Here is a 17,159-nt window from a genome sequence, read left to right as displayed (position 1 = left end):
TTACACACTTCTATAACCTAAGAATAGCTCAGCCAGTTTGCATTGAAGTCCCTGTAGTTACTGAATAATAAGCCTTAGTATGTAATAAGACTGCAATTTTAATGAGTTAGTGTGTTTTTGTTATATAAGTGTAATATATTTACATTGACTGAAATGTTTATTTATTATGTATTAATTTATTTTCAAGTATTATTATCATTTGCAAAGAAAAAAAAAATCACAACACCGTGAATCTTAGGAATTTCATTTTATTCAAATAAATAGCCACATAAATAAAACAATCTCTCTCCCTTCCTAGCATCGACACACATTTTCACACATCCAAGACACTTAGTCAGCAAGCAGATCAGGTAAGTATAACCAAAACTTTAACAAAAGAATTAATCATTTTTACTTATTTTTTATGATTTTTTTTTTTGTTTTACAGTTAAAAAAAAAAAAATAGTGTTTTAATAGTAACGTAACTGAAGATTTTTCTAACCCAGCATGGGAAACCAACACTATTTTGAAAATGAGAAATATTCATCATCATAAAGTGCATTATTCTGAAACAGCAAAACGTAAATGAAAGCATATAAAAAAGGGGGTTCTGATCTACTGAAAGCATAAGGACCACATTTCTCAATGTGCTTTTTTCATGTCCTAAAATCAGACCAGAAAACAACTTTGCGTTCCTCATCATTTTGTTCAGAAAAAAGGCACAAGTGTTGGCGGTGAGTGCAAAAGGTTTACATAAACAATAATAAGAAAATGAAATAAATTAACACTGTTTCTCATGATCACCCACAGCTTATCTTTTTCAGTCACTGGATTCAAAGCCTGCCTCTTATTCGAGCCCCCCTTCCCCTCCCCCCCTCCCCATGGTTTAGTACAGTTCAACTAAAGGACTAACCTTTGCAAAAAAACATCACGAATAAACAGACAGACATGCAGTAGCATCATTTGGGGGGACGTGCTTTTAACAAACACTGTTAAATGCACCATTACAAATAAATACCAAACACTCACACATGCACACTCACATAGAGAAACACTGTTTGAGATCTACTTCTAGCACCTATTGCAATGTCTCTCAAGCACACTTAAAAACTCTATTGCTACTAAATGGAGGAAAAAAGCATATTATGAATAATAATAAGTACAGCCGTGGTCCCTCGGAGGTGGGGGAGACTCTACGTCCACTGATGGATTAAAAAAAAATTGCTTTTCTGTCTCCTACCAGTGGCAGCTACTGTAAAAGGACTGTAAAAGCTACACTTTGTGCAATAGAGTGCTTTCTATCACTGGCAGCCATTGATCAAATCCTGCTCTTCCCTGCTCTTTCTGGCTCGCTCTAGTTCTGCCGTTTTACAAAGCCAGCCAGGACACAAAGGCAACCTGTGTTGTAAAGAAGACAAGCACTACGGAAATGGCCAAGCTTCGTTCTCTAGCGTGCAAAATCACATCCACACGTTGTTTCCCTGAACCAAAAGTTTCAGGTACTTTCATACAATCGTTAGAAGAAGAAAAAAAATCTGAGCTAGAAAAAAAAAAGTTTTAAAAAACCACCATCAGGTGACAAAGTACCTGCTGGTTTCCTACATCAGCTTCTTCACCTGGTACTACTTGTCAGTGTGAAATATTGCACTAATCCCGTATGCTTTGTTCTCGCTCTTGTGGTTAAGCAAGCAAATTCACACTGGAACAGGAGAACTCCATTGCACTCTTACAAAAATAAAGGTGCCTAGGTTCACTGGACACCATAGAAGAACCACTTTTGGTTTCCCTAAAGACCTTTTCAGTCATCTTTTAGGAACCTCTTCCTAAAGTACAAACTGATATTTTTTCCTAGAATTTTTCCTAGAATGTCCAAGCCCACTAAGGAACCTTTAGGTTTTCAGAGTGTATGTAGCGCAGTGTGAAGGGAGTTACTGGTGAAGGAGGAGGTAGTGATATGATTATAGAAGTAAGCGTCAGCCTTTTTTTTCTTTTTCTGATGAGTGGGTCCGAAATCAAGTGACAAAAGCTGGACAGCAACTTCTAACCCAAGCATCGAATCAGCAAAAAAACAAGCAAACAACAAGAGCTATTCTGGTGTGCGTTCAGCATTGCAGAGTGTCTGAGTCTAGGCATGACACGGCGCTGAGCAGCATAGGAGGTCATAATCACACACGCACAGACACATTTACACATGCACTCTCACATCTTACGGTCAGCTGATCTAACGGAACTTAAGGGCAGTACCTATTGTGCTTTTTTCAAGCTAGCTTTGCTTTCCGCATGATAAAAGTACCTCTCGCCTCATAATAAAGCAGCTCTAGTTCGCCTAATATTGCGCTCAGCTCGTATCTTCACATTGCAGTTTAAGAAATTGCAGGATTTGTTTTGGAAGTTTAGGATAACTCATAAATGATACTGCATTTCTTCAGAGGACTGGTATAAAACAACGTAGAAAGGCAAATAAAAAAAAAAAAGAAGAAGAAAACAACTTTGGTCTTTTCCAGTGAAGTGAAAAAAACAGCAAACAAAGCTCTAAAATTAAAAGTGAACCTAGAAAATGGACAAAAACAAGTTTAAGGAAGACGTAACTGTCCTATTTTCCTACACATAATGTATAAAGAAAGCCTGCCGTCTCTGTCGTAATCGTTCATCAGTTATCAGGTCGGTTGTTTTGCGTTCGCTGAAGACACGTTTCATGTTCACGGGATCAGAGACAGCAGGATGTTCAGTCTTTTATTGCTTGCTGTTCATGGGAGACTACTCGTAAGAGGGTATTGGGTAGGACCTTCTCAAAAGGGTTTGGTTATTGCTTCTTCTTTTGCTTGTCTCCTCTCAGTCACTGCATCAGATGCACACTGGACACTGATATGGAATTGCATGTTGCTGGAGAAAAGCCAGGTTTTCTCCCTATTCGAGTCCGTTCGCTCTGTTTTTTTGTCCATTCTGGGCTTCTCCCATATATGTCTGTGCATCTTCGAAGCTCCCCTCTACTTAATTCTGGAGTCAACTGAATTCTACTTCCATTACTTGACCATCACACAGCTGCTGAGCTGTTGTCCAGTGCAGGCCAGCTGCTCCTGGAGTTCAGAGGCCTGGGGGCTGCTGCTAGGACCCAGGCTCCAGCCCATTTGCTGGGGCAAGAGGTGGAAGTGGCCCTGCGTTTGACTCTGGAGGTGCTGGAGGTGCTGCTGGGCCTGAGGGTGTGGCTGGAGGTGGGGCTGCTGGCTGATATGCAGACGGGCCTCCAGGAGGTGGGCAGTGGACACTACTGGAGAAAGGGATGATGATGAGGAAGATGTAGAAGAAGAGGAGGAGTCCAGAGGCTGCATCTGCTGCTGCTGCCACAGGCTGTGCTGGAGTGGTAGTGAGGTCTGCTGACACACTGGAATTAGGGGCTGGTTGGGGGTCTGGCTGGGGGGGTTGGAGAACAGGGCAGCCGGGGCAAAGAGACTGTTGGAGGGAGGGGAAGGTGGTAATTGGTGGGACTGGGATAAGAAGAGGGCTGCCTGCTGCTGGGGCTGGGGCTGGACCTGCGACTGGTGCTGGATCTGAAGCATCCTGCAGAAAGACCAACACAGAAACAGGTAAATATAAAATTAAGCTAACAAAGGGAACTAATAAGACATAATGATTAGCCAGTAGCGCCTGACCAAGGTATTGTTTGGCTGATATTGCATTAATTAATCGATATCGGGTGGAAATCATATCTATAAATGTCATTCAAGAAAACCACATTCAGAACTGTGAAGCTATTTTGAACATCACCTAAACCGATTAACGGTATTTGGATTTTTTTAGCTCCTCAGTATCGGTGACAACAGTTCCCTCCTCTAACTGCTTTCCAACGCAACTAGTTTAAAAGCTCTTAATGGCCCAAATTGCATGTGTTAAAGTAGTGAAAACAGTGTCCAGTACCACGACCATTAGGACTGACCAGCTCTAGTGTCCATACACATACTCTCACCTTTGCTGATGCAGCACCTCCTCCAGCATACTGCGACGTTCCCGGGGGCAGCCAGAGCCTTGCAGACCTGATGGGGGGCACAGTGTCGGCCCAAGCGACCCTCTGCTGCCCCTGGGGCATGAGGTCGGAGGGCACACCTGTCTAGCCAGACCCTTGATCTTATTCAGGCCCAGGAGGCCTTTGGCTCGTGTGTTCTTCCTCAGTTGCTGACGGAAAGCCTTCAGTCCTGCATAAATCACCATAGTGACCGGTCAGTTAGGAGAAATAAAGCACCTTCTGCACATTTTAGACTGTTTAAATGAAACTAATGAATGAGAAAACTGACACACATGAACACACTCACCTTGTGTGAGGGATGTGTCGGAGGCCCGTCGGCCCTCCTGAAAGCTGACCGCATGCAGACTGCCCTGGTTCTGCAGAAGCCGGTTGGAGGAAAGGGCGAGAGGGGCTCCGACGGGTCCCGAAGCTCCAGGGCCAATCCCGGAGGACAGCAGGGCTGAAAGGTCTCCTGCTGCAGCAGCGGACAAGGCTGGGGCCGGGTTAGACGAAGACTTTAGACAGCTGTCGGAGGAGGCACCATCCGAGGGACTGATGACAATACCTGAGAGGAGCAATGGGGTGGTTAGGAGGCTTGTGTAGGAGAATTTTCTCACTAATTGTGTTGACATTATATTTTGTTTAACTCAGACAGACTACAGACTTTCTTTCTTTGCCAGCAGCCAATCAAAGCCTTCTCACAAAGCACAATTTGAGTTCAGTTAGCTCTAATCTGTAAAGCTAATGCCACTTCAATAATCTATTGCATCTACAAATGTGACTCAATTTGCACCACATTTAATTATTCTATTATTCAACACTTATGTAAGGATAATTCGACTGTATGAATACCTCAGTGGTAATCAACAGTGTTGTCTTGTTCCTCTTAATTCATAAGATTTATTGAGGTGTTTTGCTAAAGTATACGACAATCATTTTTCCCATATTACTCACTGTTTGGAGCAGTGATAAACAGTGATATGTCTCACTGTGGGATTAACTGGGAGTGCATTGTGAGTCAGCAGCGTCATAAGCAGATCAGAATGTACTGTTGTTGAATCTGGGTTGCCGTAACTGCAGTGAATATGTGTGGCTGTGATGTCACGCGTTACTCACATGGTGGGTTGCACTGATGGAAACGGGCCGAGACCTCGGCAAGGGTGTGCCTGCGGGAGGCGGTGCTTGGGAGTGGTGGGGGCAGAGCCTGGAGGGCTCCCTCCTCTTCCTCCAGGTCCCCCGGTCGCACCTCCTCACTGATGGTGGTCTCCAGCAGGCTGTTGGGGGAAATGGAGCGGTTCCACAGCAGCCCGTTCAGACTGGCCTCTACTGGACACACCACCCGCTGCCCAAAGAGAGGGAGAGAAAGAGAGAGATCTTTTTAGTCCAGCTTTTACTTGAGACATGGTTTCATGTATTGTCATCTTGATGGTTCCTTGATTGATTTAATTCGGTTTGTCTGTTTTATAATCTTTAATTCAGCCATGATTTGTACACTTCTTATTCTAGTGTCTTCCAAAGGTGCTATCAAAATAATGTTGACTTCAAGTTGAGGTAAGAGAGAGGGAAAAAGGGAAAGAATATAGGAAAGAGATGGGGATGTTACTATTAGCCAGCCTTTGCCTACTTTGCAGGTTGCACTGTGGCTCTAGTTATTGGAGCACTACTAAAAAAAGATGCTTGGAAAAGGGAAGGTGGTAGCAATCTTCACCTGAAATAGACCTCCTTGTTCACACTCTATCTGTGATTGGACCGGTGGGTTCATCTTAGCGGCGACGGGGAAGGCTGTGCGGAAGCTGTCGGACGACTCCATGATCACCTTGAGGAGGAGGAGAGGACAGAGGAACAGCTGAGTCAGCCAGACGAGCCAGGAAGCAAAGAGGAGGATGTAATGTCACACCGGAGGCAGTAGGGAGGACGGCTGGAGCAGTGGCCCAGTCCACAAACTCACCTCTGGGCCAGAGGAATCGGATGCGCTCCTGCTCCTCTGGTTCCACGCCCCGCACTGCCGGTTCAGCTGCTGGCTGCGGTGCTCCTTCACCCTCTCCAGCAGCAGGTAGTAGATGGCAGAGAAGTGATTGTAGCTACTGCTCTGAAGAGACTGTGTGAAGAGGAGAAAACGAAACAAGCAGTTTAAGAACCACTGAACATATTAGACCAGGATCACACTGTTGATGTTTTAAGAAGGTCTTGTATCTCTGAAATGGTCATTTTACTGTAAAAGGGAAGTTCCCAAACTTTAGTTATTACATAACTCCATTTAGTCTGACTTAATAATGACCACATTATCTAAAGGGCAGCTGTCATAAATAAACAAAACCTGAAAAAGAGAAGTTATGAGGTTTTCTTATGATGGCAACAATATTTATGTGCCTGTTTACGAGCAAGCGACCAACTCCTTTAAGGCTTAACATCTTAAAGGATTGTGGCATGAGCTTAAGGCCAAAAAATTCTGTGTAACAGCTTTTAGGAACAGATGCCATGTTTATCCTTCGGGTGCCAGCCTGCGTGTGTATTGAAAGGCATGGCACGAGGCTGAGATAAACAGTTTTTCATCATGGCACCCCGAGGTGACAAACTGACAATTCAAATCCCTCAAGCAACAGCTATTAACCTTTATTGCTGACCCCTCAGTAGCAGAGCTACAGTGATCTAACCAAATTACTCACATAGCTCTCTTCCAATCCCATAACCTCTCACTAAACTCTATGTACCCATGCTCAATGCTTTATGGCTACCGAAGCCCTATATTTACGTCTGTAACTCTAAGCCACTCTGTCTGCTCTGGTCTGCTCTGTCCTTGGCCTCACCTCCACAGTCCTCTGCCTGTCGATGCCCAGCGTCTGCATGATGCCCAACACGGGCTCGCTGTAGTCGCCCAAGTTGGAGTTGTAGTCGCTGAGAGAGTGCGAGAGCGTCTGGTGGGGCGCGTTGGGGTCAGCCAGCATCCAGCGGTGTTGTTTGATCTGAGCTATGGTGATGCGCTTGGCCGGGTCAACCACCAACATCTTCCGGATCAAATTCTCACAGTCTGTAAGTGCAGACAATGTATATAGTTGAGGTTACAGGAGACGTTAACCAAACAACGCTAAAGTGGGTAGCAAGTAATGAAAGCTAATGTTGTCAGTTAACATGATGTGAACACAGCTAACATTGTTGGTTAGCATGATGTCAACATAAAAAAGCAGTTGACCAAACAATGGGAAAATGACAAGAAAACAATGAAAACTAATATGGTCAGTTAGCATGATATCAATATTGTCCAGTATAGATAAGCAGTCCAGCAATGCTAAGGGACTAACAATGAAAGCAAATGTTGCTAGTTAGCATATTGTTCAATATAAATGACTAGTCAGTGCAGAAGGGACTAACGATGGAAGCCAATGTCATCAGCTAGCATGTCAACACTAATCATAGCTGCAGCTGCGTTTGCTGAACTGCTGCTGTCCTAATAACGCAGTTTCTCAGAAAGAGTAACTTAATAGACATTCTTAACTTATCCAATGAATTTATGCGATTTTTAAGTCATTTTGGACCATGTCTATTGGTCCATTCATCATGAAATGGCCACACAAGGGTACCTTGTATTTTGTTATGATAGCTATGCATGGCTTTACTGACCTTCTGACATGAAGAATGGTATTCTGAAGCGTCCCTCTGTCACCCTCTGTCTCAGTGCAGGCAGACTGTCTCCGTCAAATGGCAGGGAGCCACATACCAGCACATACAGTACCACACCCAGACTCTGAGAAAAGAAGAGACCCAAAACATTCTGTTACATAATGCCCACATTACAGTTCTACATTATTTCCTCTAAGTAAATCAGTTTATAATATGGACAGCTTTGTTTAAGGACTCATACCCAAATGTCCAGCTGTGGGCCCTCGTACTCTTTTCCCTCAAACACTTCGGGGGCGGCGTATGGAGGGCTGCCACACCACGTGGAGAGAGGTTCGCCAGCTTTATAGAAGTTTCCAAACCCAAAGTCTGAAGGGACAGTGAAAGAGAGAGCGAAAGAGAGTCAGATTTTAAATGAGCTCTTTGTTATACTAGCAGCAGGTTGCTCATCAGCTCCGCTTCGGGGAGTGTAATTACCTCATAACACTGTGTGATGTTATATAAACAGCACCTACTGAAAGATTTGTGTAGTTACAGAAACGCTGAAGCATAAAGTTGCTGTTGTAGGAAAACCTTGTTTTTATATAACATTGGTAAACACCAGCTGCACTTTATATTGTGCAAAACTTTCAAGCTCCTGAAATTTTGCTGAATAGACAAACAAATTTTGAAAAGAAACTATTTAGTCAATTTAATGTTAATGTGACTAACATGTGTTAAGAACATGTTTTTTACTTCTCATAACATTTTGTGAACAGTGTTGGTAATAAAGCTTCATCTTTTGCCAATCTTTTGCTTACAACAATTGCAGTTATTACTTTCTATCCAGCAAAGAGTCCTTTGACTCCAGGGCTCATTGCAGTGGAATGAATGTGTTTCTGTGGGCCACGGTGCAACTCATGGCTCTGAATGCCTACCTGCCAGTTTGATGTTCATGTTGGCGTCAAGCAGCAGGTTCTCAGTTTTGAGGTCCCGGTGGACGATGTGGTGCCGGTGGCAGTAGTCCACAGCCGTCAGAATCTGCCAGAACTTTTTCCGTGCCTCAGCCTCACTCATCCGTCCATTGGACGTCAGGTAGTCTGCAGAGGAAGAGGAGGAATTAGGAGTGGGGGCAATACGCAAACACTTAAAATTTGTTTATTTTTGTACGTTTTCAGGACAGAAATGTCTTGTTTCTTCTTTTTTCATGAAGTATGTTGTTGGGAAATTAGTACCACCTTAATAGAAACATTTATATTATATAGTTACTTACATATTTAATATGTAACACATGTATAATACATATGTAATAAATATATAAACTACATAAATATGACATTTGTATGACCCCACATCCTGCTATTGTATAACAAATGTGTGTGTGTGTGTGGGAGTGTGTGAGATAGAGAGAGCGAGAGACAGTGATAGAACATGACTGAGAGGATCTCTGACATTTTGCTTTTAACAGTACTGATGGAGAGGCAGGTGAGGTGCCAGACGTGCTGTCGTGTTTGAACTCCCAGGTGGGTGTGAGTGAAGCAGAAGTACAGAAGCTTACACTCTTACACGCTTACATAAAAGCTGCAAATCCCACACCTGTTCTCTGGCCTGTGGGCTCGAAGCTCTGCTCTCCCCTTCCCTCCTCCTCCTACCCTTCCCTCCCCTCCACCTGTCCTGCTGAGCTAAATACCTCTCCCTCCATCCCTCCACAAGACCCTGTTACCCACGGCAACCCTGCTGCCTAACGGCCACAAACGTCAGTGCCGGTGGATGCCTGCCAGTCAATGTTCTCTATGACTGCCACTGAGTCATCAGTGTGAAAAACGACAGCGGATCGGAAGAGCCGCTTTGCACTTACCGAACATTTCTCCGTTTTTTGCATACTCTGTAACGATGTACAGCATGTCTTTGGTCTCCATGACCTGCGAAGACACAGAAAGAGAGACAGAGAGAGGAGGTCAGAGACAGTGCTGTTGGTTTTAAACGGGCTAATAAATCTCCTTTTACTGCCTCATTAAACTTTAATGCTGGCATTAGCAGCACTTGTGAAGAGGGCTTGTGCTGGAGTGTGCACTGAAAGACAGACCCACTTGAGCCACAGTTTGAAATACAGGAAAAATACATACAATGTCAGCATTGTAGGCATAAACAAACAACACATACTCCTGCAAGCAGTCGAGAACAATATCCTCAATGATACACACCACTATGTCATGTTAACAATTGCTCTTATTTTATTCTGTAATAAGTTACACAAGGCAGAGTGAAACGCTAAGCTAGACGTCAGAGAGTATTTTACGATGTTTTTTTTCAATATTTCAAGCTTGTTATTAACATCAAAAAGTTAATACATTATAAGTGACATACTGCAGTTATCTGTTTACATCAGTGCATTGATAAATTATCAGCTTCAATCTTCACATTTCAAATAAGAAGGATTCTGGATATCTTCATTTACAATGTTAAACAGCTTTATCAGTCTTTATAGAGTCATAATTGTAGATAATAAAATGACTCTTATTTGTTGTCTTATCTTTACACTCTTTATATTCTTTTAGTCCCCAGACAAGGAATCAGACCACAGGGATGTTACCCACCACAGTACACTAACCAGCTTCTTACATATTAGTTCTTATTCGAATCTTATAAAATTGTAGAGTAATAGTATCGTACTACAATAATTTTCCACAAGAAAAAAGTGATTCAAATATATATGGTAGAGTATATCCTTACAGACACACAGATAAAGACGTTCTGACGTGTTCTGATCACATTTCTCCAACTCACTCGGCTCTGTCACTCATGTTTCTGCTTTTCCACGATACGCAACATTGCCTAAGAGGACATAAGGCTGCTTCCTGAATATTCCCTTATTTATAGCAGGACATGACAGCATGATGCACACGCGCACACCCTTCCTTTCCGATGACCGCCCATCTGCAACGTCAGTCACCAACTGACAACTGAAACCATGCTATCTCTCTCTTTTCTCTCTCTCTCTCTCTCTCTCTCTCTCTCTCTGCACCAGCAACTAGGGGATCATATTGGAGGGTGAAAGAGCTAAGAACTTTACACCGCTCAAGTCTCAGCTTGTGGAGTTAGAGCTGAATGCCACGAAAATAAATAAATAAATTAAATAAATAAAAAAATAAGCCGCAACTAGAAACCATCCTGTCCTCACCCCTTCCCGGAATGTCCCGAATGTTCCCGGGAAGGCCTGAGGGAGGACTGTGGCTAAAGCTATAGTAGCACTCATGACGGACTGAGCTGTTGCACAACGCGTCCCGAGATACACTCCCTTTTCCTCTCTTGAAATTAACCAACACTCTGAGCACTGCAGGCCTAGCAGGCCTGTAATTTGGACATAAAACACACAGTCAGGCATGCAGGCTGTTTGATATTGGCTGAGAGGAAAACAGGCCTTTTTGTTTACAGATAAGCTCCACTTCCACTGAATCCAGCTCTCTGCGTCAGCCCAGAGGTGACAATGATGTAAGACAACGCACCATGTGTTCCTGACATTGTGTGAAAGGTGAGCAATGAGGGCAATAATCAAGCATTCACCCTTTACACCTCATAAAATGAACCAAGGTTTTTTTTTTTTCTTTTGCTTCCTTTTGTTTTTGAAAATGAAATGAAATTGCATTTCATGTCGAGGTACCAAAGTCTACAAATGCAGTTTGATTGAACGTGTGAGCCATAATTAAGCACAACATCAAGAATGTACATTACATAGTAGTTACACTGCAATTACTGAATAATTCACAGTATTTACTGCATAATAAGCCTTATGATTAATAACTGAGTTAAAACTGTGTAAGGGGTTAACTGAGACTGTGTGTATGTGTGTAAAAGATCTGACTCTCGTCACGTCTGAGGCGAGAGAGAGACGTAGCAGAGGAAAAACGGCTCAGAGGCCCTGTGTTTACACAAGCAGCGAGAGAGCGGAAACTGCAGCTTATCGGCAAGGGTCAAGGGTCGCTAGTTCCACATATTTCATCTCAAGTGCGCCTTTTTCCCCCCTGACGTTGACTCCGTCTTTAAATAAACTCCGAAGAGGGCCACCGCCGTGGCTATGAAAGGAGAACACAGGCACAGGGGACGCGACTTTATGATCTCAAGGTCACAAAGCCTGATAGCGGGGGTGGGGAATGTGAGCGCTAAGCATTGTCTCTCATCCAGCACTGTTAACCCACAGCTATCACCAGCAATAACAAGTGAGGCGTAGTTTATTATTACATCTTACTTGTAGTTGAAATTCAGTAGAAAGCACAGAATCTAAAATTTCAATCTATACCAGATTTGTGTTTGTAAGTGGAAGGGGAGATATTTTATTATGATTTAAATTTGATCAGACATTTGTATAGGCAGAAGGAAAACAATTTTTGACACAGTTTCATCATATTTTGACAACAAAACAATGTCAATACCTACTGATACAGACTCTGAGTCTCATGTAGGTGTAATTTATTGCATAACTCCCTATGTAGTTATGTTATTACACTTATAAGTAAACTAAGTTGCTGTAAACAGCTGTAATGAGGAGTGGCATGAGGAGAGCACCCAGGTTATTTCAGTGAATGCTGCCTGACAGGAATTTCTGAGCAGGGCTATTACACTGCAGGCTAATGTTAAAGGCTCAGACCCTCCGAAAAGCATCCTCTCCATCATACAGCTATAAGCAGGTCAGTGTGTCATCAGATGACAGTGAGATTATTTAGATTAATATGCTGGGCCTGGTACATCCCATACATACCACACTGCATATAAAAGATGATTCCTTTCCTAGAAATCCGCCCCCCTTCCAACACACAAACACCCCTACCCCGTCTCATTAGGGTTGCCATGGCGCCCCCCCCTCAAAGCCAGCTGGTTTCTAGGGATTCCGCTTGTTGGGAACACTTTCGCAACTTCAGCACAATCACTCAAATCCACAAGCTGGTAATCCGCAAAGGAGCAAAACAAACGCTGAGAGCCCGGCCTGGAAGGCAATAATAAGGACAAAAATGTGCTGACAAAATTCAGCAGCCTTGCCAGTCATGGCAGTGAGTGTGCCCGTGCGTCAAGAGCTGTTCCAGTGGCCAAAGCGGATTGGCCGTCTTAAGATTTTCCCTTATTACACACAGATAGCTTCACGTGACAGAGCTGACACATTGCGCTTCACTTCGCCCGACGCTAATTAATCTGCACACTCACAACCCCTTTACTCCGTCTCCTTCACACGGATCTTAAGTTTCAGAACAACGTGCGCCAGCAGCCTGGCTTCAAAGCCAGCAATGCAGACCTGCTGTACCTCATTATCATAGTGCTACATCATATCATAACATATCATAGACGCTCCTGAAGAAAAGAGCAGCCCCATGCAAAAGTAGCATAAAGTGGCTCATGTTGATGTGCGCTCATGTGACAAATGATAGCACAGTGGCTGGACGCTGCAGTGAGATGTGATAACCCCGTCCTCTCGACTATTTATAAAGTCCATTTTAGCCAGATACAGCTCCGCTTCGGAGAAGCTCAACTAGAACTCCAGCTTTCACAAGCAAAAAGACACTGCATTAATGTCCAGTGCCGCTTCAGTCAACTATAAAATGCATTAAACTAAGGTTGGGCAAAAAAATATAGCATTACAATACTTACATGCATTTTTTCAATCATGATATTATGTTTTTGTAAGATTTGTAAACAAGATACAATAGACAAAATGCACCAGCAAACTTGTTTATAATATAATGTTTGCAAAAAATAGTGCATCAACTGAACAATGAGTTCAGTTAGTACAATTAGTACAATTAATAAAATAATATAACGGCTTAATGGGCTGACATCTAATCAGCTGTTTGTTACTTTGAAGTTTATGCAGCTAATATTCTCTAGCTATTGTTGTTGACTCTCTGTAATGTGCTTTTTTATGATACATGGATTTGATCAATGTTCTGGATCTACAGACGATAATCATGATATACTCAGAAAAGCATATCATCACTGTCCAAAGGAAAACATGTAACATCTCCAAAATAGGAACTTTACAGGAGAGGGCAAAAATGTTCTTTACTTTTAATGTAAGTCAATGGAAAGAGATTTTGGTGCATTTTTATTGGTCCATTTATCACAAAATTTTCACACAAAGTAAAGAATGGCTGCCGTGTTCAAATGATGCAGAAAAGTAAAAAATCACAAAAAATGGAGATACATGTTTTTCTTTGGACAGCGACAATATTATGACACAATTTATCATGATAACAACAGCATATCATCATAATGACCACAAAACTGTTAAACAATTCAGCCTGAAATTCTAAGACATTATTCATTGCTGTCAAATTAGTGCAAGAACTTCATGTAAATTACAGCAACTCTGGCCACAGTGTCATCAAGCGTAGGAGGACCGAGAAACAACCCAGACGTACCTGATAAAGCTTGATGATGTGCGGGTGATTCAGCAGCTTCATGATCTGAACCTCCCTGTAGATTTTCTCCAGATTGGAGGAGTTCAGTCGTGTCTTATCTATTATTTTTATGGCAACCTGTGTTGTAATGAACGCACCCGTTAGCTTCTTGCATAAACATCTTACAAGTGTAACTTATTTGCTGGTAATAATTAAAACCTGTTTTATTCTGTTACTGCAGTGAAATTTTACAATGTATAAAGATGAAGCAGATAAACAAAACCAGGATGTGTTTAGTTTATTGTGGTAGGTGGCCAATTACCTGTGTTTTAGTCACTTTGTGCCTGGCAAGTTTGACCACAGCGAAGTTTCCTTTGCCCAGTGTGCGGAGGATTTCATAGAAGCCCACCTGGAGAGGCCTTCCCTGGGCAGCACTGGGCTCACAACCTGCACTGTTCTCTCTCATGATCACCATGACGGAGGCTTTTGTGGGTTTTTCTGCAGCAAAGGCTTTTTCGGAGGACTTTTATTTGGTAATGGTGCCTGTAACACATTAAAATCTGTCAGTAAAACAGTAAAAGGCTATTCACAGCAATCCAATGCACAGGTGCATTTTTATTATTATTATTATTATTATTATTATTATATTATTATTATTATTATTATTATTATTATTATTATTATTATATTTTTCAGTAATATTTGTCCCACTGAAATATGAATCTGTGTCCACATGGCAGTGGAACCCAAACAGCTTTAAATCTATGCAAAAGTCTTACAAATTACTGCTTGCCTCTACTGATCACACAATTATAACAAGAAAGCACAGATACCTCTAAACAACTCAAATTTAATACCATCAATATTAAAATTAATAAAATAATTAAGGCTGAAACACAGTCTTTCTAAAGAGTCCTCATTAGGCAACTTCACTCCATTGAAAGAATGCAGAAGAGCACTCAGTGTGTGCTGAGTTATAGCTCTGTATCATAAGTTAGAATAAAACAATGTGCATAATAAAACAATAGTTAATAATAAAATAATGTGCAGTGAATTGCAGCAGCATGTAAAATGTGAATGAAGCAAAGTGTACTGGGTCATAATACAGTAATAAGTAGCCAGTTATAGCTGCATGGCATAAATTATAACAAAGCAGTGTACAATGAGTTTATAATGGGTGCATATTATGCATAGTATGCAGATGCAATGAAGTTGTAATACTTGTAATTGTTGTAATTAGTGTATAGGGATTTATACACTAGGACTATATAGTTAGAATCAAGTTATAATAAAGCAATGCATGATGAGTTATAGGAGTATGTGTCTATAATAAAGTTATAATAAAGCAGTGCACAGTGACTTATGGCTGTATGTAGTTATAGTAAAGCTATAAGAAAGCAGTATATAGTGGCTATTAGCAGTATGTGGTTATAATAAAGTTATAATAAAGTGGTGTATTCTGAGATTTAGCAGTGCATGGTTGTAAGAAAGTTATTATAAAGCTGTGTATTGTGAGCAGTATATGGTGAGTTTCAGCAGTAGATGGTCATAATAAAGTTATAATATAGCAGTATAGAGAGTTCAGCACTATATGACTATGATAAAGTTATAATACAGCAGTATATGGTGAGTTTCAACAGTAGATGATTATATTAAAGTTATAACACAGCAGTATAAAGTGAGTTTCAGCGGTATAAGGCTATGACAAAGTTATGATATGGCAGTATAGAGAGTTTCAGTGCTATATGACTATGATAAAGTTATAACACAGCAGTATATAGTGAGTTTCAGCACTATATGGCTGTGGTAAAGTTATGGTAAAGCCCTGTATGGTAGCGTAGTAAAGTTGTGATAAAGTCCTATACAGTGAGCTGTGAGAGCGGAATGTCACTCACCCTACAGCACGAGCGCCTTCCTCCTCCTCCCTCCGCGGCTGAATCGTGTCTCTGACTCGGATTTGAAACTCATTCCACTCTCGCGGAGGCTGAAACGGAGCCGCGCGCCGCTGAGCTCTTTAGCTCTGTCTGCCCTTCTTCCACTCTCTCTCTCTTTCTCTCACGCGCGCTCTCTCTCTCGCTCACACTCTGCCGTTTCTCTGAAGCCCCGCCTCTTAGAGGCCCCGCCCCATTGACGCCAACGCGCGCGTCAGAGCACCCGAGCGGAGCGCAAGGCCGCGCGAGCGCGCGAGACACCCCGTTGCCGGGGCAACGGCGCGGCGGTGACGCCAGCGCTGATGGAGACGTTGCTGGGAGACGGAAGGGGATGACGTCAGTGGCGGGGACGTGCGAGCCACGTGACCGCTTCTCCGCGCGCTCTCTCTCTCTCTCTCTCTCTCTGATTTAAGAGTATTGTAACTTTGTTGTGTGTGTGATTCAGTGATATTCAGCTGCTCCGGTTTAAACTTTATTGAATTTGTGCACAGAGTGGTATTTTAATGTGAGAGAACCTGGGTGGGGTGCATGCACGCGCACGAACCCACACACATGCACACACAAAGCTGACACATGCACACGAGCATACATGCACAATCCTGCAAATGTGCACACAAAATCTTGCAGTCTGCACAAACATAGACACAAAAAACTCAAGCATGCATGCACAAACACATACACACACACACACACACACACGCACACACACACACACACACACACGCGCACACACGCACACACACACACATACACACGCGCGCACACACACACACACATGCAGAACTGTGCAAACGTCAGATACCACAATTCATTTATTTAATTTCCAGTTAAAACAAGCATTAAGAGAAAATGATTCATTTTCCAGCTTCAAGTAGAAAACATACATTTACCAGAAGATGACACAGAAGCCTTAACAGCTGAATATAATATATAATATATTTTATTATTTACTGTGTTCACCCGCTTGCCTTTATTACAGCTTCTATTCTTTATGCAAGATTTGCTTTCAGGTTTTTAAAGAAGTCTGCAGGGATGTTTTTCCACACCTCCAAAGTTCAGTCTTAGAAGTCTCACAATCCAAATAATCCCAAACACATTCAGTGATGTTGAGGTCTGGACTCTGGGGAGGTCAGTCCATTGTTTTGGGAACACCAGCAGCTTCTTTGTTTGATGTGTCTATCTCCTTTTCTCAGTGAGGTCTTCTTGACAGCTACAAATCCTTTCAGACTCATAGCGCTGAGTTGTCTTCTCACAGTGGAAGGATGGACA

The 17,159-nt window shown here is 42.4% G+C and overlaps 1 protein-coding gene across 1 annotated transcript; it reads right to left on the bottom strand.

The window, feature by feature from the left end:
• Window positions 1–232: 232 nt before the first annotated feature.
• Window positions 233–16,043, bottom strand: sik1 (salt-inducible kinase 1). The gene is made up of 14 exons (XM_036561387.1): window positions 15,855–16,043; window positions 14,282–14,502; window positions 13,981–14,097; window positions 9,432–9,495; window positions 8,512–8,673; window positions 7,839–7,963; window positions 7,598–7,721; window positions 6,787–7,007; window positions 5,928–6,077; window positions 5,688–5,795; window positions 5,096–5,321; window positions 4,287–4,544; window positions 3,944–4,169; window positions 233–3,537 (listed from the first exon to the last, which is right to left on the bottom strand). The coding sequence occupies exons 2-14, from the start codon at window positions 14,432–14,434 to the stop codon at window positions 3,003–3,005; spliced, it is 2,469 nt and encodes an 822-aa protein (XP_036417280.1). The 5' UTR covers window positions 14,435–14,502; window positions 15,855–16,043; the 3' UTR covers window positions 233–3,002.
• Between the last annotated feature and the right edge of the window lie 1,116 nt (window positions 16,044–17,159).

This window comes from Colossoma macropomum, unplaced genomic scaffold (genome assembly GCF_904425465.1).
Source record: "Colossoma macropomum unplaced genomic scaffold, Colossoma_macropomum, whole genome shotgun sequence".
NCBI lineage: Eukaryota > Metazoa > Chordata > Actinopteri > Characiformes > Serrasalmidae > Colossoma > Colossoma macropomum.
This window is presented reverse-complemented; position numbering and strand designations above follow the sequence as displayed.

Coding starts and splice junctions, on each gene's coding strand:
- sik1 (XM_036561387.1), bottom strand. CDS start 14,434: ATGGTGATCATGAGAGAGAACAGTGCAGGTTGTGAGCCCAGTGCTGCC. Junction 14,098..14,281: donor ACAAAGTGACTAAAACACAG/GTAATTGGCCAC, acceptor ATTACAACACAG/GTTGCCATAAAAATAATAGA. Junction 4,170..4,286: donor CGACACATCCCTCACACAAG/GTGAGTGTGTTC, acceptor TGATTTATGCAG/GACTGAAGGCTTTCCGTCAG.